The following is a 21,616-nucleotide window of genomic DNA, read 5'->3' as shown; positions in this document are numbered from 1 at the left end:
TTTAATCCATCCCTGATAACAAAAACATCTCCCAAATCCCCCAAATCACTCTGTTTCTTGCATTACAGCAGGGTTGGGGGTGTGAGCTGCAGATGCTATGCAGACACCATCCACATAAACAGATAAGAGCCTTGGAGAACATCCACAGAACATCTGCGAATTTCTGTACAGAACCTATGTGGGTCATTCCGTTCTAGAGTCCTCCAGTGGTGGATTCAACTCACTTACATCAAAAGGATTTTGAAAAGAAATCTAAAACTAGCCTTGACAACAAAAGAGACAGTGTGATCACCTTGCTCCATCTCAACACATTTAGAATGACTGCCCTTCTCTAAGAAGTATCATAGCATGCACCTCCTACTAATTTAAAAGACATGTGCTAAACAGTCAGCTCAGCTCTGGCCCTGGCATTCGAGGCTATTTGCAACCTGGCAGGTAACTTCAACCCCCTGCCCTCTAGGCAGTGCTCTCTGGAGACTTGGTAATGCAGCCACTTTTGCCAGACCAGAGCTGAATGGTCCTGCCACTAAAAAGTCCACACTTCATCCATCCTCTGCAACACCACTCGCTTTTCACACAAAACTGGCTAATCCCAGAGTGGAGTAGAAATAAAAGAAACATGACCAGACCAAGGAACATAAGATGAGAGCCAAGAAAAACTTGTAGGTCATTGAAAAGACTGCCACGCTAGACACTGGGGAAGTGACCTACTACACATAGGCACCAAGGGCTGGGCATGGCCCACCAGTGGGACCCCACCCAGAACGTGAGGCCAGCCAGTGCGCTGAACCTCACCGGACCAGTGCCGATAACCAAAGCCATCTACCACTGAGGGTGGAGGGGACTTCTCACAAGTGGAGACTTGGTAGGGTCCTGGCAGGTGTCAGCAGGCACGTGTGCTGTTGAAACCCACGCAACAGAGAAGAGCCGCATCACCTAGGCAAGCCAGGTGGGAAAGGGTTAACGCAAAAAATTATGTTTCCTAAAGATTGGGAAGATTTAGAATAGTAGAACATTCTTGAGTTGCAGGAAACCTGAGAAATCATCAGAACCAGGGAATTTAAACTTTTTTGTGTGTGCCTTGAACATGTTTGGCAGACTGCTAAAGCCCATGGACTCCCTTCTCAGAATAATGCCTTAAATTGCATAAAATAAAACTCGGAGGATTACGAAAGAAAACAATTGTATTGAAATGCAGCTATCAAAATATTTAAAAAAACAAATGTATGGCTGGGCATGGCAGCTCACACCTGTAATCCCAGCACTTTGGGAGGCCAAGGAAGGAGGATCGCTTGAGCCCAGGAGTTAGAGACTAGCCTGGACAACATAGCAAGCCCCTGTCTCTACAAAAGATACAAAAATTAGCTGGGCATGGTGGCATGTACTGGTAGTCCCAGCTACTCGAGAGGCTGAGATGGGAGGGTCACTTATGCCTGGGAGGTTGAGGATGCAGTGAGTGGAGATCATGCCGCTGTAATCCATCCAGCTTGGATAACAGAACAAGACCCTGTCTCAGGCCAGGCGTGGCAGCTCACACCTGTAATCCCAGCACTTTGGGAGGCTGAGGTGGACAGATCACGAGATCAGGAGATCGAGACCATCCTGGCTAACACGGTGAAACCCCGTCTCTACTACAAATACAAAAAATTAGCCGGGCGCGGTGGCAGGCGCCTGTAGTCCCAGCTACTCAGGAGGCTGAGGCAGGAGAATGGCGTGAACCTGGGAGGCAGAGTTTGCAGTGAGCCAAGATCGCGCCACTGCACTCCAGCCTGGGCCATAGAGTGAGACTCCGTCTCAAAAAAAAAAAAAAAAAGACCCTGTCTCAAAACACACACACACACACACACACACACACACACATGTGATACAGTGATATAGATAATTATCAATGCATTAAAAAACAAAACTAGGCAGATCTAGTATCTTCTACAATTTTGAAGTGATAAGCATAAATAAGGTTTCAAAATATTTCAAAATACTTCCAAGTATTTCAAAATAACTGCCACAGCTCTAATGTGATATGTAAATATCTGATTCTCTTGTCAATACCATCCCAGGTACTGCTAATAGTCCTGTGGCCTGTTGCCTACAATGGACAGCAATGCTAAATCTCAATTCAAAGTTAGTGGGGAAAAACATGACGATAGATCCCTTGATTTCTATCCACAGACCCCAGATTACAACCCTTAGTATAATACCATCTTTTCTTTTTACAGATAATAAAACTTAGGCCAGAGAGGCCAAGTGGCTTTCTAAATGTCACACAGCTAATAAGTAGCAAATCTGGGATCAAAATCCAGTTCTTACTAATGTCTCATCTCATCCCTTTACCACTACAGCATGCTACCTCAATTTAGGCCTTAAAATCATTTCTTTCCAGTTTGTGTTTTGTTTTTAAATAAGCAATACATTCTTCTAACAAATTCAAACAATATACAAATTGCATGAAAAAAATAAACCTTCTACCTTTCTTTAATACAGTTCTGTCAAAAAATAGACAGATGAACTAGGGCCTTGCTAATTAAAAGGTGGTCCCTGGACCAGCAGCGTGGCATCACCTGGGGGCTTATAAGAAAATGCAGACCCTTGGGGCCCACCCCAGACCTTTTGAGTCAGAACTGCATTTTCCCCAGGTGATTCATTGGCACAGTAACTTTTGGGAACAGCTGTCCTGGACAACTTCCTGGAGTCCTGTCTGTGTTTGGGTCTCCCTGGAAGCACAAGTTAACCCCAACTCCTGCTGCTGAAAATTGGCAAGAATTCAACTTTCAACTCCCTAAAAGATACACACTATTAAATCTAATTCCCAGAAGAAAGAATAAAAAATAATGGAATAACAGGACTAGGGGTTTGGAGCAGGAGAAGTCATCATGGAATGATGAGATTTGAAATAATGAAAACAATAATTACAGTAACTAACTCAGGAAGCCCCTACGATAAGCCAGCCTCGATGTTAGACAATTTGCATGCATTATCTCACTTAATTCTCCAAATTTCCTGTGGCGGTTGGTACTGTTATCCCTGTTTACAGGAGGAAAGTCTGAGGTTTAGAGAAGTGAAGCCACCTGCCCATCATCCCAGCAATGATAGGGAAAGACTTGCAGCAAGGTGGGAAACCTGGGCAGGCCATGCCCATGAACAAGCTTGCTGGGGCCAATTCACAAAGACATCCGAACAAACCCAGCTGCAGAACCCCCGCCTCAATGCGGGTCCCATTTCCTCTCTGGGCCTGTGTAGTCCCAATGCCCTCGGCAGCTAAAGAATCAGTTTCATGGTTTCACGCATTTTCCTCCAGATCTCAGTTTCACGCATTTTCCTTCTGGTCTCAGCCTGAGGACTGAGTTTCAAGTTACAGACCAAGCCAGAGGCCTGTATAAAAAATAAGAAAAGTCTGTTGGAGTGAAGGCCGCCTTCTCCTCCCTAGTTCTTGCTAACCACAGTCCTGTCAACATTAGGGGCTGAGGTTTCTACTTGCTCCCGGCCTTTATGCCACATTTGTTCCCACTTCCCACTTTTCTGTCTCACAGTTTAAATAATCCCAGGTTCTGCTGCCATTTCCAAGCAGATTCCCCATCAGGCTTAGCTGGGGAAAGCCCTTCGAGGCCTGCAAGGTAAATGTTTACTAGGCTCAGTTTTAGGTCATTTTAAAGGTTTTGAAGAATGAGATGTTCGATGCATTTTCAGACTCTGTGAATCTTCCCATGGGTTATCATCTCAAGACCCTAGCAGCCTTCTCCATGAATCTTTCCCAATTCACATTTACTATGGGATACTCTGCGTAAACACTGGGCAAGGTGTTTGCACATGTTATCTGTGAGACAGGCGTTGTTATACCCATTTTACAGATGATGAAACCAACCCCCCATTCTCACAGGTAAGAAGTGGCCAAACCAAGGTGAGACTCAAAGCCTGTCTGACTTCCAAGTTCCAGTCCCCTCCACCCCAGAAGCCTTCTTATCTCTGCCTTCTGTTTGTACCATCTCAGGAACTCATCAGAAGCCGTCTTGAATTTCAGCTGCTTGCACTTGTGTTGTGTTTAATCTCCCTTCCTTGTCCACAAGCTCTAGAGAGAGCTCCACGGCCATGCACAACTCCACATCCCCTTCGATGCCTAGGCCAGAGCCTGGCATCAACAAGGCACTCTGTACACATTGGTTGACTGAAGAAATACTGGCTGGCTTTCAGGAAAAATAACTCAAGAGAAAGCCTCAGACCAACACCACCCACCTTCCAAAAGGATCCCATCTCTCTGCCTGTTTAGGCACCCTGATCAACAACAATAACAAAAATCCTGGACTAGAAGAGAGAATCAAAACATTGCTTGTGATTTCACAAATGGCCGGAATTTCTGCAGTCGCCGGAGTAGCAGGGCTCTAGTAAAAGGCTGCTTTCTCAGCCACAAAATATTTCACAAACATGAGTTACTGATGGAGTCCCTACATTTGCCACTGAGCCAAGCTGGTTAGCAAAGCTAGAGCTTGGAATGTCCACCCAGAGAGATGACAAGTTGAGCCCCCAAGGGAATGAGTTGACGGAGTTGAGTGGCGGCCACATTCAGGGACCCGGTCTTAGAGGCAGCGTGCCATGAGAGGAAGGTTCCTGGATGGGAGTCCACATCTTGGGTGCCCCAGCCACTCGGCACCAGCTCACCCCGCTCCCTGAGGCTTCAGCACCGCACCATCCTCAGCCCCACACCGTCTTTCTCTGGGATGTCTATGTGGCCAGCTCAGAACTCTATGTATGTGTTTGATTTGGCCTCTGTCTGGGTCTTGACTGTGAGCTGTTGGGTGAGGCTCTCCTCCAGCAGCCCCTCGCTGCTTACCAGTTAACCATGTGTGTCTGGCTCTCCCTCCCCTGAGAATCTGGTCACCAGATCTCCCAAGGGTCCAGGATCTGGGTGACACACTCTAATGAGCCATGAGTCCCATCACTGTCATGCCAAGATGCCAGTTTTCTGAACAACACAAAACTTGCTTGGCTTGTGGACTGTAATTCCTAGGTCACTGTTCACTCTGTCTGCAGAAGCGTCCCAAGTGCACATCCAGGGGCCTGTGGACCCAAACCTAAGGCCAAACATTGTTCCAAAAGGGCAGGGTCTAGTCACCTCCAAAGTGGAACCAAAAACAGAAAAATTGAGGAGGAAGCTCTGAGGGACTGGCCACCCAGGCGCTGAGCCCGGCCCCGCCCAGCCTGTGGAAACAGGCGTGGCCTCATGCGGCACCAAGGGATGAGAGTGCTTCCTTGAAAGTGGGTCCAAACCCTAGAAAAAGTAAACCGCAGTGAAACGGGATGCTCATTTGCCTCCCCAAGGCAGACCGTCTTACACTTTATGAGAAGAAATCACCGCATGAAGAGGGCAAAAGATCAAAGATGCTACTACAAAATAGCCTGCCCAAAAATTTAATCTGAATTGGATCAAGTCTCTAGATCTATTAGCAGCTTACAAGAAAATATAGGGGACGAAGGAGTAAGATAACCCACGCCCCGGCAAGAGTGCAGTCAGCCACCTCTGAAACGTATGAAATTCTACAGAACAAGCAGCTCAGTCTCTTCAATAAACAAGTGGCCAGGGAAACAGTAAAGACTAAAAGACATTTAAGAGACTTGTCAACCAATGCAATTTGCAGAACTTGCATGGATCTGATTCCAACAAACCAGCAGACAACAGGCTGTTGAGATGACTTCGTATGCATGGCCCCTTTGGGGCTCAGCTTGTCATCCCTCTGGGTGGATATTCCAAGTTCTGGCTTTGCTAACCAACTTGGCTCAGTGGCAAATGTAGGGACTCCAATAACTAATGTTAGTGAAATGTTTGGTGGCTGAGAAAGAAGGATTTTGTTAGAGCCACGCTACCCCGGGGACTGCAGGGATTCTTCTGGCCATTTGTGATGAAATTGCAAGGCATTTATGAGACAATCAGAGAGATTTGAACACTACCTGGATATTTAATGATAAAAAGAGATTATTATTGACTTCTGTAGGTTTGATAACGGTATTGTGATTTTTGGAAGTTTTTTTTATTTTAATTTTTAATTTTTTTGAGGCAGAGTCTCGTTCTGTCGCCCAGGCTAGAGCGCAGTGGCACGAGCTCAGCTCACTGCAACCTCCACCTCCTGGGTTCAACCAATTCTCCTGCCTCAGCCTCTCGAGTAGCTGGGAATACAGGTGCATACTGCCACACCCAACTAATTTTTGTATTTTTAGTAGAGGTGGGGTTTTGCCATGTTGGCCAGGCTGGTCTCGAACTCCTGACCTCAGGTGATCCACTGGCCTCGGCCTCCCAAAGTGCTGGGATTACAGGCAGGAGCCACCGTGCCTGGCCTTAAATTTGTTTTTGTAAAGAATTTCTTTATGTCTTAGAGATAATTCTGAAGTCTTTAAGGATGAAATTATATGATGTCTGGGATTTGCTTTAAATTAATGCACTGAGTATAGTGTAAAGAAGAAAGGAGATTGTGCCTGTGCTGATAACTACAGAAGTTGGATGATAAGTAGGTAGGTGCTTACTATGTTCTTTCTACTTTTGACTAGGTTCGAAATTTTACAGAGCAAAAAGTTTCATTAAGAAAAAAAAGAGAGAGAGCTGGGTGCCATGGCTCACACCCGTAATCCCAGCATTATGGGAGGCCAAGGCATGAGGATTGCTTGAGTCCAGGAATTCGAGACCAGCCTGGGTAACATGGCAAAACCCTGTCTCTACCAAAAAAATACAAAAATAAGCCAGGCATGGTGGCACACGCCTGTAGTCCCAGCTACTTGGGAGGCTGAAATGAGAGGATCACTTGAGCCCAGGAGGTAGAGGTTGCAGTGATCGAGGAGCATGGTGGTACATGCCTGTAGTCCCAGCTACTTGGTAGACTGAAATGGGAGGATCGCTTGAGCCCAGGAGGCAGAGGTTGCAGTGATTGTGCCACTGCACTACAGCCTGGGTAACAGCCAGACCCTGTCTCAGAGAACAAAAATAGCAAGAGAAGGACCTTGTTTTTAATCCTGACTTCAGCACTGACTCTGAGCACCCTTGAACAAATCTATACCTCACTGAGCCTGTTTTCTCATTTAAAGCCTGAATTGTTCAAATCATGGCTCGGCCCCTCACTTGCTGTGTGACTTTGAACAGGTTTCTTAGCTTCTCTGCTTCGGTTTCCTCATGGGTACAATAGGAATGATAATAGTTTTACCTTGTAGGTGGTTATCAGGATCAAGCGCATTAATTATTGTAAAGTACTATCCAAGTGTTTGATATTATTACCACTGCTGCTGCGGATGTTACTGTTAATCACTATTTTTATTTTGATGAAGAGGACAAGACACCTTTGGGGATGTTTCCTCCTCTCCTAGAACACTAAAGTTTCAGAAATGCTTCCCAAGTCTCCCTGACTTACCCACTGCTCATGCAATGCCTCCTCCACAGGATCAGAGCTGTGCTCTGGAAAACACCCACATTCTCTGGGCAGTGACACCTCCACAGTCACCTCCTTGTCTTTTCTCAATGATCCCCCTATCTGGTTTCCTTCCCTCCCACCTTCCGCCACGGTGCCTTGCTTCCCTTCCACCTGCTCCCGGGCCCACCTCTCTTCCATCCCAGGTCTTGGAAGCAGCGGTAGGTAGAAAGAGCCTCCCTTTCCCATCCCTTCTCTTACTTCCCCCCACCCCTACAATGCCAGCTCTTTACAATACGCAGAAGGACCTCAGTGAGGGCCATTTGAAAGCCTTCTGTAAAACCAGGAAACCATGGGGTGGGGTGAAGGGAAGTTAGAAAGAACTCAGGACTTATGAATGCATAATGCTGAACTTTTTGGAAATGGATGGGCCTGATGCCAGTCCTCACTAGGGCTCCTAGATTGTATTCTCCTTACAAAAGGGCCATTATGAAAGTTCCGCATCTCCCGTGTGACAGGTTCAGAGCCATCAATGGCATGACGTCAGAGGGACCAGGGGAGGAATAGGTTTCCCAGCCATGTCCTCATTGTCAAGGGCACTGGGACCCTGGAAAGAGGTCTAGGGGAAGGAGGGAGACACTTTGGAGAAACCCGTAGCAGTTCCCAGCTGTTCTGCAAAAGAGGCCACTGAGCTTGCCCAAGGCATCAGCTAGAGCTGTCTACACCACGACCACCCAAGGCCCCCTGCCAAAACCGCAGAGTGCCTCGAAAGAATCATTACACTCTCTTCCTCACCTCAAGATACGTAAGGGCTGATCACTTGGCTTATTCAGCCCCCACGTGACATCCTGGAAGAACAGCACCTCCCACCTCTATCTCTGCATTTTCTTTTGGGATCATTTCTTTTCTACCAGATAGGAGAGGTCATTTCCTATAGTTAGGAGATTGTAGACAGGGGAGAAGTTAGGGGAGCTGGACTGGCATCCTACCTCTGTAATTACCTAACTGGTTGGAGTCCACACTCTCCTTTCTACAAAATGAAGAGGTTGAAGTTAAAGATGGGTAAAAAAGTCCCTTCCAGTTACAAAGGTCTTTCCTCCTGATGCTGGTTATAAGGAAGCATGTTACCATCTTCTCCACCAAAGCTGGCTTGACTGGACCCTGCGCTCATTCCCTTTGCACACTCATCTACATTTAAGGTAAACATTAACCAGCTCTCTCTTTCTCACTCTTTCTCTCTCCCCCCCGCCAACACACACAGAGACCACACCCCTTGAGACCAGTGAAAATGTAGAAGTTTGGGTTCAAGCATATCCAGTGTTCCCTGGTAGCTCTGAAGTCACTTGTCTGCATATTATTTATGTGTATTCAAATGAAAATGCACACTCCTTCACATAAGCATATAGAAGACACCTTAAATTAACCAACACAGCTTCCCTAATAGTGGGTTACAGTTCAACACTCCAGAGCTCTGAAATGGGACAAACAAAAATCTTGCTAGACCAATGGTCTCTCAAACTTTTGGGGTAGAGGAAAAAAATATTAAAACTTCAATTCATATATATATTTTCTTAAGAGACAAGGTCTCGCCATGTTGCCCAGGCTGGAATGCAGTGACTATTCACAGGCACGATCATAGCGCACCACAGCCTCGAACCCGTAGGCTCAAGTGATCTCCCGCTTCACCCAGTGAGTAGCTGAGACTACAGGCACGTGCCACCACTCCCAGTTTCATATTTATTTTTATCTCATCCTTTTAAATTTCGTATTTCTTATGCGAAGTTTATATTCTGCAATCCATGTTGGTATGACAGGGTATGTATATAATTTATAAATATCCATATAATGGGGATCTAGGCTCAAAATGATTTTGCAGATGGGATGCACAATCAAAAAGTTTAGAGCTTTCACTCTATACACCATCTTCCAGAGCTGGAGACAGTTACCAGAGTTTGGTCTGACCACAGCTAAAGGGACCAGGGAGGATCCTAGGTAACTCTCCTCCAAGGCCACGCTGGCCAACAGAACCTAAAGCTCTCTAGGGCACTGGTCACACCCCTTGCCAATTCCTTTGTGCCCGCTTCTTCCCGGAGGTCCATTCTTGCTATGAGTTCCTATCAGTGAGGCTCCTTTTGGTCAAAAGCACATTAGTTCCAACCCAAGTAACCTAATTTTCTTTCCAGAACAGTTGGCCATGCCCTTCAAGGCTTCGTCTATTGCAGAAGCACACGTTCCAATCAAGGGTGCGGGGACTGAGGACAGAGCTTTGGCCCTTTCTAGATCTTCCTCTGAGATTTACTTACTGTAATAAGTCTGACCAGATGCATTTGTTATTTGAGAAAATATTACCTTGGTCTTTAAATATATAGATGAGTTATAGATAGATAGATACAGATAGGTAGATAGATAGAGGAAAATAAAATAAAGAAAAAAATTGGTTTTCTGGAGAACTGTGAACAAAACAGCAAAATAACCTCCCTAGTTGGGCAGGAACCCAGAGATACAGGCTGCTAAGAGTGAAATAAGTATGCAGAGAGTAAGTCATTGTTTCACTGGTGCATTGAATGGCAACTAACAACCCATTTGGGGTGAGCATGCCAGATACAGACGATGTCTTCACCAAAGCACAGAGGAGAGGAACAAAAGGCTGGGCTACTCACCCACACATTGGTTGCTTTCATCCATCTGGTATCCAAAGCGGCATATAAGAGGTCTGGAGATCGTGGGATAGTTTGGAGCTGAGAGTGGTGGGGCAGCTGCTGGGTACGGACCTGAGTAGGGGTTCGAATAGGGGTTCGAGTACGGCCCTCGATACACTGGGTTTGTTCGGGGAATGCATAAATACCCGCCATTTTGGTTAACACACATCATGTCTCCTCGGCAGGCCTCGGGGATGGTCCGGCATTCATCAATATCTGGAAGGCACAGAAAGGACGAGCATTAGTGGCCCCCCAACTGCGTTGTGTCTGGTGCATATTTAAGCAGAACTTGGTACCAGGTGTGGAGGAAGCACTCCCAAACACCTAGGGCGGTCCCAACTCATCACGGGAAGGTACCCCTAAATGTTGGCTGAAGTGAATCAAAGTAACCAGTGTCACCCAAACATCAGCCTTTCAAATACCACCATCATGATTTTGACCATACCTACAAAAACCTTGCTATAGTTTGAATGTCCCTCCAAAACTCATGTTGAAACTTAATCCCCAGTGTTGCAATATTGAGTGGTGGGGCCTTTAAGAGGTGATTGGATCGTGAGGGCTGTACTCTCATGAATGGATTAATCTACTCATAGATTAATGGGTCAATGGATTATCTTGGAAATGAAACTGGTGGCTTTCTAAGAAGAGGAAGAGAGACGTGAGCTAGCAGCCCAGACCCCTCACCGTGTGATGCCTTGCATACTTCAGAACTCTGCAGACAGCCCCCACCAGCAAGAAGGCCCTCACCAGATGGAGCTCCTCAACCTTGGACTTCTCAGCTTCCACAATTGTAAGAAATAAAGTCCTCTTCTTTATAAATTACCCAGTTTTAGGTATTTAGGTATAAGCAACAGAGAACGGACTAAAACAAACCTATACTATCATTTGCACATACTCTTTCTTTAAATAAGCCCATATTTGAAGCCCAAATAAATGTATTTTTAAAATCTTACATGACTACAGCAAGTGAAAACTAGCATAAGTAGAAGGTAACAGTAAAAATAAATATACACTATTAAAATAAAGAGTGTTTATCTGCAGGTGTACGATCTAATACGTCAAGGATCCTCCTGTGCACATACTATACTCTGAAAATACTGGGATGGGCCTAACAATTGTCTCCACTTCTATTTCAAGTACCAGTGGTCAGGGGAGAAAGAGTCTCTTGCATCAGGAAAGACAAGGCTTAGGCTGGGCACAGTGGCTCACGCCTGTAATCCCAGCACTTTGGGAGGCCGAGGCAGGTGGATCACCTGAGGTCAGGAGTTCAAGACCAGCCTCCCAACATGGTGAAATCCCATCTTTACTAAATACCAAAAATTAGACGGGTGTGGTGGCAGATGCCTGTAATTCCAGCTATTTGGGAAGTTGAGGCAGAAGAATCGCTTGAACCCAGGAGGCAGAGGTTGTAGTGAACTGAGATTGCACCATTGCACTCCAGCCTGGGTGACAAGAGGGAAACTCCATCTCAAAACAAAAGCAAAAACAAAAAAAAAGAAAAGAAAAGGCTTGACTGAGAGCTAGTTGCTTGTTAAGAAAGCAGAGCTTTGCTTTCAAGTCAGCTCTGTGCCAGCCAACAAGGCCCATTTCCAGCCAGGCTGGGCTCTGCTTGTTATGTCTGGAAGGGGAGAGATGGACTCTCTGGAAAATCAGCCTTGCTAGGGTACAGACAGGGGAGGCCTGAACTGTGGCTCCAGCGAGCAGCAGACATGATCCCGTATACCGAGCCATGTCGCCAGCCTTGGAGTCTGCTCTGTGCGGGGCTAGAGACTGGAGACCACATGCCTGCACCCAACAACTCACCCCCAGCATCTCATCTGAGAAACTCACACCCAATCCTACCAGAGGAAAAAGCAACGGGAAGGTGCAGAATGCAACAGCCTGTTCTCCAGCTTGAAGCCTGAAGCCATCGCTGAAATGAGGGGCCAGAAAAGAAGGCCACTGCTCCGCTCTTGATTCCTCATCAAATCTTCAAATCAAAACGCTTTACTTTAAAATCAAAACGTAAGCCCAGATTTCCCAGGACAGGGTTTTATTCCTCACCGTTCATCGGTTTTTCAAACCATCTATCTTCCCTCTGGAGCATGGTTGACATGAGCTCAGAGAAGACAAATGATTTTGCCTAAATTAAATATAATTTAAAAGCTAAATACTTCCCCTAAGACGGGGGCAAGTAGGGCTGTCTTATTCCATTCATATGCCCTATGCTCTGTCAACAGCAAACTTGTCCATGCTGTGAGTGTCCTTTCCACACCTGCTCCTTGTTAATGCTGTTCCTTCTACTTGGAATGGCATATCTTAGGATCCTATTCATCTTTCAATACCCAATTCAAATGTGACCTCCAGTAATTTTTTTTTTTTTTTGAGACAGAGTCTTTCTCTGTTGCCCAGGCTGGAGTACAGTGGTGCCATCTCAGCTCATTGCAACCTCTGCCTCCCAGGTTCAAACCATTCTCCTGCTTCAGCCTCCTGAGTAGCTAGGGCTACAAGCGTGTGCCACTACACCTGGCTAATTTTTTTGTATTTTTAGTACAGACAGGGTTTCACCATGTTGGCCAGGCTGGTCTCGCACTCCTGACCTCAGGTGATCCACCCGCCTTGGCCTCTCAAAGTGCTGGGATTACAGGTGTGAGCCACTGCACCCGGCCCCATCAATGCTTTATTGACCCTGGACACAAGGTATCACTGTCTCCTCTTCGTTTGCAGAGTCCATTGCAAAAGACGCATGCTAAGAGAATGCCCCCCGCAAACACTCCAAAATCTCGTCTTCCTAGTCCTCAGAACCTGTGAATATGTTGGGTTACATGGCAAAGGGGAATTAAGGTAGCAGCTGGAATTAAGCTTACTAAGCAGCTGACCTTGAGATGGGGAGGTTATCCTGGATTTTCTGGGTGGGCCCGATATATTCACAGGAGTTCTTAAAAGTAGAAGAAGAAGAGGCTGATTGGTCAGAGAGATGCTACAACAGAAAAAGAAGAGATTCAAAGTGAGAAACGCTTGACTCGCTGTGTTGGCTTTGAGGATGGAGGGAGGAGCCACTAGCCAAGGAAAGCCAGGAGGCTTCTAAAAGGTAGGAATTGCCCTCCGCTGACAGTCAGCAAGGAAACAGAACCTCAGTCCTACAACCACAAGAAACTCAATTCTGCCAACAACCAGAAGGGAATAAAAGTCTCCCTTAGAGCCTCCACAAGAGCACACAGCCCTACTGATACCTTAATTCTATTCTGGTGGAGACTCAAGTCAAACTTCTGACCTACTGAACTGTAAAATCATACATTGGTGTTGTTTAAGCCACTAAGTTGGTGGTAATTTGTTACTGCAGCCCTAGGAAGCACCAATCCAATAGAAACCTTCAAGAGAACAGAGATCAATTCTTTCACCCCTCTCAGTGCTTAGCTCAAGGCCAGGCACAAAGAAGGTGATCAATAAAAGGGCACCACTGACTTCAGTCATTCCATGTCACTGTGTTCTCCCATAGGCATGGCTAATCATTGAACAACAGAGAAAGAAATAGCCCTGCAAGTGGGCTGAATGCCTCCACCCCAATGAAGGATCCGCAGTGGCTCATACCTAAACACTGTCCTGACTGGCGATCCAGGTCAAAGCCATTTGTGCACTGTGCCTGCAGGGAAGGAGAGAGGAGAAACGGGCAAGGTCATTTCACACCATAAAAGTCTTATTGCTGCAACACAGAAAGTTGGGGAAATGGAGCGAAAAAGAAAGGCCTCCAAAATACCGATACCTGTATTATAACCCCTATTTGTTCTTCTAAAATTTTTCCTTGTAATTATTTTACACTTAGAACTACTTTCTAAACTCCCCGCACCAGGCCAGGTGCAGTGGCTCATGCATGTAATCCCAGCCTTTTGGGAGGCTGAGGAGGAAGGATTTCTTGAGCCCAGGAGTTTGAGACCGGCCTCAAGACCCCATCTCTATGTTTTTAGAAAAACTTTATTAAAAAAATAAACTCCCTGCACGATTGCTTCATAGCTCCCATTTTTAGCAGACAGTTTTCAGGTTTTTTAATGCTGTAGTTATGAAGAGCAAGAGGAATCACATCTGCTGAGCCTAATGTGACATGCTCCCTGTTGATCCCCTTTCTGGGAATGAATAAGACTGCTTTTAAGGGCAATGACTCTTTCTTTGGGTGCGACCTCAACTTCAAAGCACCGAATATGAGTTATTTGCCCCCATGAAATCCTCTACCTGATTTTGATGTCTGTACATAAATAAAAGCTACACAGAGATGTGATCAGTTTTCTAAGAAAAGTTGAATTGAGTACATTTCTCCATTTCAACCTCAGCAAGATGATGACACAAAGATGCTTCCAGAAAGAGATAGATCTCAACAATCCCAGAGGGTTGTAGCTTTTACATACAACTTGAGCTACGAGTTTATGTACTTTAAAAAAAAATGTGTTGGGTGGACTCTTCGGGAAGACCCCGGGGCCTGACATTTTCTAGGAGCTCCCATCCCTGGCCTTTTCTGCAGCTTCGGAGGTTGGGCTTCCCTGAGCTGTTGGTTGATTTGCGGAGATGATGTATATGGCCTGCACTCCCAGGAGAGGGTTCAGGGGTCCCAGGGAGTTGGGGCAAAGGAAGTGGAACAGACGAGCCAGGAAGCTGTGCCGGGAAGCTGGGAGGCCAGGAGACCCAGGTTCCAGCCTTGATTGTCAAGGACTGGCATAGGTTCAAGTCTGCTGGACCAGGGCACGGCTTCAAATTCTCACTCTAGCCCCTACTCTCTGCGTAACTTTTCTATGCCTCAGTTTCCCCATCTGTAAAATGGGGGGGGTATGTACATAGTTCAAAATGGTGGTAAGGACGATGTATGTTAATCTATATAAAGTGCCTAAAGTGCAGTAAACACGACCCTGAACCTCTGCCCTCAGGGCCTACCTGTCTTCATGTGTACACCATGAGGCTGCCTTGAAAACCCCAAGGTCTAAAATTCTTTGTTACTCTTCCCAAGATCCTTCCCATTGCCAGTGACCTGAATCTGCTTCAAAATTCTTAATATGAAGAGAGAAAATGCTCCCCTACCTGCCTGCAGCCCTCAGCCTGCTCAGAGATAGGGCTTCTCTCATTTCTTTCCTGAGCCAGAGACACAGAGAGGCCACTCGGAGTTTTCAGGAGGGATCTGCCCATATTTCAGGGCTGACACACAGGGGTCCATCTCTCCTGTTGCTTAAAATAAAGTCCAGGATGCTGCAAGCTTCTTCCAGAACCCCTAAGGCCCTGAGCCTGCCCTCACCCACCTCCTTACTCCTCTGAGGGGTTTCGGCCCAGGGATGGGCCCTCCTAGGTTTGGAGCTGAATTAGGCAGCACTGCATGCTGGGATGTTTGGGTAACCCCCACTTCCTCTCCCACCTCCTCCAGGAGGGGTGTGTCTGTGGCAACACATGCAGACCTGTGGGGGTCCTCAGGTGCCATTGCCCAGAAACACCACAGCATATTTTACTTTTCAACACTGAAGGTAGGTTGAGGCCTGCTGTGAGGGGCACAAATGAGGCCACGTGATCTGATTAAAAATGCACGCTGCGCTTAATACCTAGTGACGAGTTGATAGGTCCAGCAAACCACCATGGCCCACATTTACCTATGTAACAAACCTGCACATCCTGCACATGTACTCTAGAACTTATAATAAAATAGAAAACAGTCTTGGACTGGGAGTCAGGAGACTGAGTACCAGCCCCAGCCTTGTCACTTACAAGTCATGTCACCTGGGCCAAGTCTCACTTTCTCTGGGCTTCCACTGGTTAACCTCTGAGAATGAAGAGCTCAGATGAGGTCAACTGTAAAGCCGCTCCCAACTCCACAAACCTAGGGTTCCATAGCGCAAGGCTGGACTCCCTCATCCCGGTTTTTCATACGCTTGTAGATATTTTTTAAAAATAAAAATCTTACCTGTGCATTCCCACGGCTTGGAAGACAGAGAGCCAGAATGGTAACAGTGAGTATCCTGTGGAGGTGAAAAGTCAAATATAAACGCCCAAGACAGATTCAGGTCTAGGGGAGTGTGGGTCGCATGCGGCCTGTGATGTGTAACGGTGATATCACCTTGGGCTTGTATGGGGTGGGGTGTGCTCCAGGGAGGTCATGGTGATTCCAGACACCGCAACCACCCAAGCAGAACCACACCTCTTCTACTTGCCTCCTACGTTGGGATAATGTGTTAGATCACACTTTTTAATAAAGGGTTTGGGGGCCGGGCGCGGTGGCTCACGCTTGTAATCCTAGCACTTTGGGAGGCCGAGGCGGGCGGATCATGAGGTCAGGAGATCGAGACCACGGTGAAACCCCGTCTCTACTAAAAATACAAAAAAATTAGCCGGGCGTGGTGGTGGGCGCCTGTAGTCCCAGCTACTCGGAGAGGCTGAGGCAGGAGAATGGCGTGAACCCGGGAGGCGGAGCTTGCAGTGAGCCGAGATCGCGCCACTGCACTCCAGCCTGGGCGACAGAGCAAGACTCTGTCTCAAAAAAAAAATAAAAATAAAAATAAAAAATAAAGGGTTTCGCTGCTTCAAAAAAAAAAAGCTAAGGTCAGGTGCGGTGGCTTACGCTTGTAATCCCAGCACTTTGAGAGGCCGAGGCAGGAGGATTGCTTGAACTGAGGAGTTTGAGACAAGCCTGGGCAACATGGTGAAACCGAATTTCTACAAAATTAAAAAAAAAATTAACTGGGCGTGCTGGCACGTGCCTGAAGTCCCAGCTACTCGGAAGGCTGAGGTGGGATCACCTGAGCCCAGGGGGTTTGAGGCTGCAGTGAGCTGAGATCATACCACTACACTCCAGCCTGGGTGACAGAGCGAGACCTTGTCCTCCCCCCACCCCCCAAAAAAGCTAAAACCTCCCACTGTGGTATTAACCAGTTCCTTGTTCTTTATTCTTTATGCTAGATGTGCTTGACTTTTGAACATCTTTATACTGACATGATTATAGAGTGAATAAGCCATCATCATACCCCCAAACAATGAAAAGAAAGAACGTGAGGCACTTTGAGTGGCACCAAAGAAAGGTGTCACAGGAAGTCACTGAACCAGAGCATTGAGTCCACATGCGTGAAAATCCCCCGTCAGTGGACGGGTTGGGGTGGCCCAGTTCCCTGAGGAGTGTGGCCTGCAGGAACTGCTGCCAGCAGGTCCTGACGGAGGAAAGGACTCGGGGAACCTGCGCAGCCCAGGGAAAATGAAACCCGCAGGAAAACAGGAGGAGGAGTTACGCACCCGGGGCTCAGCTGTGCCATGCACGAGCCAGTGATGCTCTAGGAGCCTGCAACTCTGCCCTTCGCCACGCACAGGCTTTAATCCAGTAAGACTGTGGCCAGCAAGATTGCTGTAAAAATACAAAATCTGGCTGGGCGCAGTGGCTCTCGTCTGTAATCCCAGCACTTTGGGAGGCCGAGGCAGGAAGATCACCTGAGGTCAGGAGTTCAAGACCAGCCTGGGCAACATGGTGAAACCCCGTCTCTCTACTAAAAATACAAAAATTTGCCGGGCATGGTGGCACACGCTCTGAGACAGAGCGAGACCCTGTCTCAAAAAATAAAAATAAAATAAAAATACAAAATCTCTACTACTTCACACTCATGGGGCTATTAAAAAATGGAAAAGAGCAAGCGTTAGGGAGGATGCGGGGAAAGTGAAACCCCTGTGCACTGTTGGTGGAAATACGGTGCAGTCTCTATGGAAAACAGTATGATGACTCCCAAAACACTAAACATAGAATTTCCGTGTGATCCAGCCATTCTACTTCTAGGTATATACCCTCAAAAAATTAAAAGCAAGGACTTGAAATAGGTATTTGTAAACCCGTGTTCATAGCAGCATTATTCACAATAGCCTAAAGGTGGACACAGTCCTTCGATGGATACGTGGATAAACAAAATGTAGTCTGTACATACAAGGGAATAGTATTCAGTCTTAAAAAGGAAGGAAATTCTGACACATGCTACGATATGAATGAACCCTGAGGGTATTACATTAAGTGAAAAAAGCCACTCACAAAAAAGACGAAGGCTGCATGGGTCCATTTATACGAGGCACCTAGTGTAGTCGAAATTACAGAGACAAACAGTGGAATGGTGGTAACCAGGGGCTAGTGGGAGGAGAAGATGGGGAATTGTTTAATAGGTACAGAGATTCAGTCATGCCAGGTGAAAAGAGTTCTGGAGATTGCACAGCAATGTGAATGCATTTAACACTACTGAACTAGACTCTTCAAAATGGTTATGGTAGAAAAAAAAGCAAAATCAGCCCGAGCACGGTGGCTCCCACCTCTAATCCCAGCACTTTGGGAGGCCGAGGCAGGTGGATCACCCGAGGTCAGGAGTTTGAGACCAGCCTGGGCAACATGGTGAAACACCGTCTCTACTAAAAATACAAAAATTAGCCGACTGTGGTGGCAGGTGCCTGTAGTCCCAGCTACTCAGGAGGCCAAGGCAGACGAATCACTTGAACCCAGGAGGCAGAGGTTGCAGTGAGCCGAGATTGCGCCACTGCACTCCAGCCTGGGAGACAGCAAGACTCCGTCTCAAAAAAAAAAAAAAAAAAAACCTATGCAAAAGCAGGGCGTTATCTAGTACTATTATTCAGTTCAACAGCGGTTTATCCAAGCAACTACTGCTTGTAGGTGTGGATGCTAGACAGAGGAGCTACAGAACTGTGAAACACCCACTACCCTTGAGAACCAGCTGGGGAGCCACAACAATGTCTATACACCTTGGCAAGGGCATGGAAAGAAATACCTATTGGGTGCCATAACAGCCAGGCTGTGGGTAGCGACAAGACTTCCTGGAGAAGGTGATCTTGAAGGCTTCTTCAACAGACCAGTGAACCTGGGGACATGCTGAATTCTGTAGCCCGTTACTACAAACGTGCACTGCAACAATATAATCGCTCCCTTTCAGGACACATGGCTCATCTGCATCAGCAACCCTGGGTATTAGAGGGCCCGGAGTTAAGCTGACATCAAGAGGGAATAGGGCCCTGATGTGATCTTAGGAGATACAAGGCCGTTTCCTTTATCTAGTCCCCAATCCAAAAAATAAGGACGCTGAGAGTCCACAACTTCTCATCTAAGTGCCTGGGTGAGCCAGATTCTAGAACACTGGAGACAGCTCTGACCTTATAAAGTGCAGAGCCAAATCCCAGGGCTTTTTGATATTTGCCATGGCCAGATTTATATCTGGAAGGAATGAAAGAACAATAACAAATTTATTTTCCAGTCTGTATATTATGAATTTCAATGTTTTCCTGTTTCTTCACATGAAGTTTCCTTTCAGTTGGTTATAAAACCCTGTCTCGTTTATGTTGGAGACAGAACAGGCTGACTGCAACACAGTGGACTTCAAGAGCTAGTGGAAAAGGCATGCTAACCCCATTTTTCCCCTGACTCCCCGCAGCCCCGGGACAGGTCTTGCCTCAAGCCCAGCCTCTTGGAAGAGCCGCAGCTGAGTCCTGGGGGCCAAACAGGTTCCAGGCTAATAGGATTTTCCTAAAATGAAAGAATACCCAAGCACTACTGCCTCACAGGATCACGAATAGCTGCAGCTTTCTGATTTAAAAAAAAACCCTGGAAACTCCAAAAACGAACTAACTATAAGAATAGCTGAGGGGAGGCAGGTTGGTGCTCATAACTGGTCCTGGGAACTTTCTAAAGCAGGTGGGTTCGCCGGTTTTGTGCCTCAGCCTGAAACACAAGGAAAGCCGGAGAGACCAAGCAAATACCAGGACTGCCTGTCACAGAAGTGCTGGTCCCCAATCCAGGATGACATTGTTACAGCTTAGTTTTTAGCACACACACACACACCCCACAGACACATACATACGCCCACAAGGTTAATTTGTTCAAAGCAGTATGATTTTAAGAGCTCGCTGAATAAAGACTGTGGGTGTCATTTAGGTTAAGTTCTCCAAGACTTAAGGATTACTTAACTGTAATTGCAATTTCTTTAAAGAATAGCAAAACGTTTGCTTACATGTATCTCTGTCTGCAGTTCCCACTTCTCATTGGCTTGAAACTTCTGTGAGAATCCCACACAGACATAGAGCAAATCCAGCCCCGCGATGTTCAGCTAGCCTCTCTGCTTGTCTATCAGCCGATGCGGCGCAGTAATTGCTAGTGAACTAGTAATTGGCCTCCCGAAATTTAAAAAATATATACAAAAATCCCTTAAAACGACAAAGTTGCTGCCCTTTCCAAAAAAGAAAGAGGAATGAAGCGCTGAGAATTTCGCAGCCCTCTCTGATGCTGACTTTTGAAACTGTATTAGAAAATACCCACTCCCAAAAGAACGCTTCAAGATGGAAATTACAGAGGCGCAGCTTTTTGTAATTAACAATATCATTGCATCACTAGCTCATGCCTTTTCCAATATCCTGACACCGCCTGAATCACAGCCATAACCATTTTCCACCCATCGGATTTTTAGCAAGGCTTCCAGACCCTGGAGAAAGAAAAGTCCAGCGCCAAGAACCCACCTTTTTATTCCTGGCATGTCCAAGACGCGCGAGGAGGAGATGCGAAGGCGAGAAGAAAGCTCGCGGGCGGGACCCCCGGAGGAGTTCGGGAACTTCGGCCTCCTCTGGGCCCTCGGGGCTCGCGGGTGTTTTATTCCAGAGGGGCCGAGCGAGTCGTGGAGAGGACACGGGGAGAGCGCCGGGGTCCTCCGAGCCACTGCAGAGCCCTCAGCGCAAGCACCTGGTTTTGCTTAGCCCTCTTCAGTAATTCAGCATTAAACCAATTGGAGGAGGAATGTTAAAAATGAACACTTCATTTTCTAAGTATGTTAAACAATGCAAATGGGGCCTCAGTCTGGACACAGCTGGTTCAGATTACAGCGCTCACCAACTGGCTAGACTCCTCACAACAATCTTGGGGCGTCTGCCAGGGCCCAGTGCTCGGCGCTGGGAGGAGAGCCCTTCCCCGGCCGCGCTCGGCTGCGAGCGCCCGGGCAGGAGGCGAGGGGCGGGCGCACCCAGGGGTGCGGGGGGCTGGCAGGGCCCGGGCCCCTTGACCTTCCCACCCAGGGGCGGGGCGGGGCTGGCAGCGCGGCCCGGCAGGGAGGGGCGTGCACGCCCGCGCTGCGTGGCATGGGGACCCGCGGGAACGTTGTCGCCTCCGGAAGGAAAGGGACTTGAACTCACGACCCACGCAGCTCCAGGGACTAGAAACTCACGATCGATTGGGAAACCAGAACCTACGAAGCAGAGGCTTGGGGCGAGCGACGGGAGAGTCGCGATCTTCCCGAAGAAGGGGTGGGAGCAGCCGGGTAGGGGGGAGGAGGAGGATGGAATCCCGCTGGTGCGAATTCCAGACTTCAGCTTGTGCAATGCAAGTCTTAGTTAGGACGGTTTTCTCTCCCCGCCCTCGTTCCCCGATTCTCCCTGGCATTTTCTCGCTTTCCTGGAAAAGTGTCCCCTGGCTCGAAAGTGGTTTTAACAAGTTAAACGGTGATTTGAAGAAGGGACAGTCTGGAAAAGCGGAATGGTGGAGACAGTACATAAGACATGCTAAGTCGTTTGCATTCATTT

General features: G+C 47.2%; 1 protein-coding gene across 4 annotated transcripts in view; it reads right to left on the bottom strand.

Annotated features, from left to right (window-relative positions):
• The window catches only part of FBLN5 (fibulin 5), a 78,876-nt gene extending 57,536 nt beyond the window's left edge, over nucleotides 1–21,340 (bottom strand). The window contains exons 1-5 of one of the 4 annotated variants that reach the window (XM_030802942.1): nucleotides 21,262–21,340; nucleotides 20,564–20,801; nucleotides 15,990–16,044; nucleotides 13,649–13,700; nucleotides 10,040–10,294 (exon numbers count right to left, since the gene is read on the bottom strand). In XM_030802942.1, the coding sequence (XP_030658802.1) occupies nucleotides 10,040–10,294; nucleotides 13,649–13,700; nucleotides 15,990–16,044; nucleotides 20,564–20,580 (379 nt within the window). In that variant the 5' untranslated portion in view covers nucleotides 20,581–20,801; nucleotides 21,262–21,340. Of the gene's footprint in view, nucleotides 1–10,039; nucleotides 10,295–12,936; nucleotides 13,038–13,648; nucleotides 13,701–15,989; nucleotides 16,045–20,061; nucleotides 20,187–20,563; nucleotides 21,057–21,261 lie in introns of those variants that run through there. The other 3 variants (XM_030802943.1, XM_030802941.1, XM_030802940.1) reach the window with 3 other exon arrangements.
• Between the last annotated feature and the right edge of the window lie 276 nt (nucleotides 21,341–21,616).

The sequence above is a fragment of the Nomascus leucogenys genome, chromosome 22a (genome assembly GCF_006542625.1).
Source record: "Nomascus leucogenys isolate Asia chromosome 22a, Asia_NLE_v1, whole genome shotgun sequence".
In the NCBI taxonomy this organism is placed as follows: Eukaryota; Metazoa; Chordata; class Mammalia; order Primates; family Hylobatidae; genus Nomascus; species Nomascus leucogenys.
Note: the sequence above shows the minus strand (reverse complement) of the source record. Positions and strands in the feature narration are given on the sequence as shown.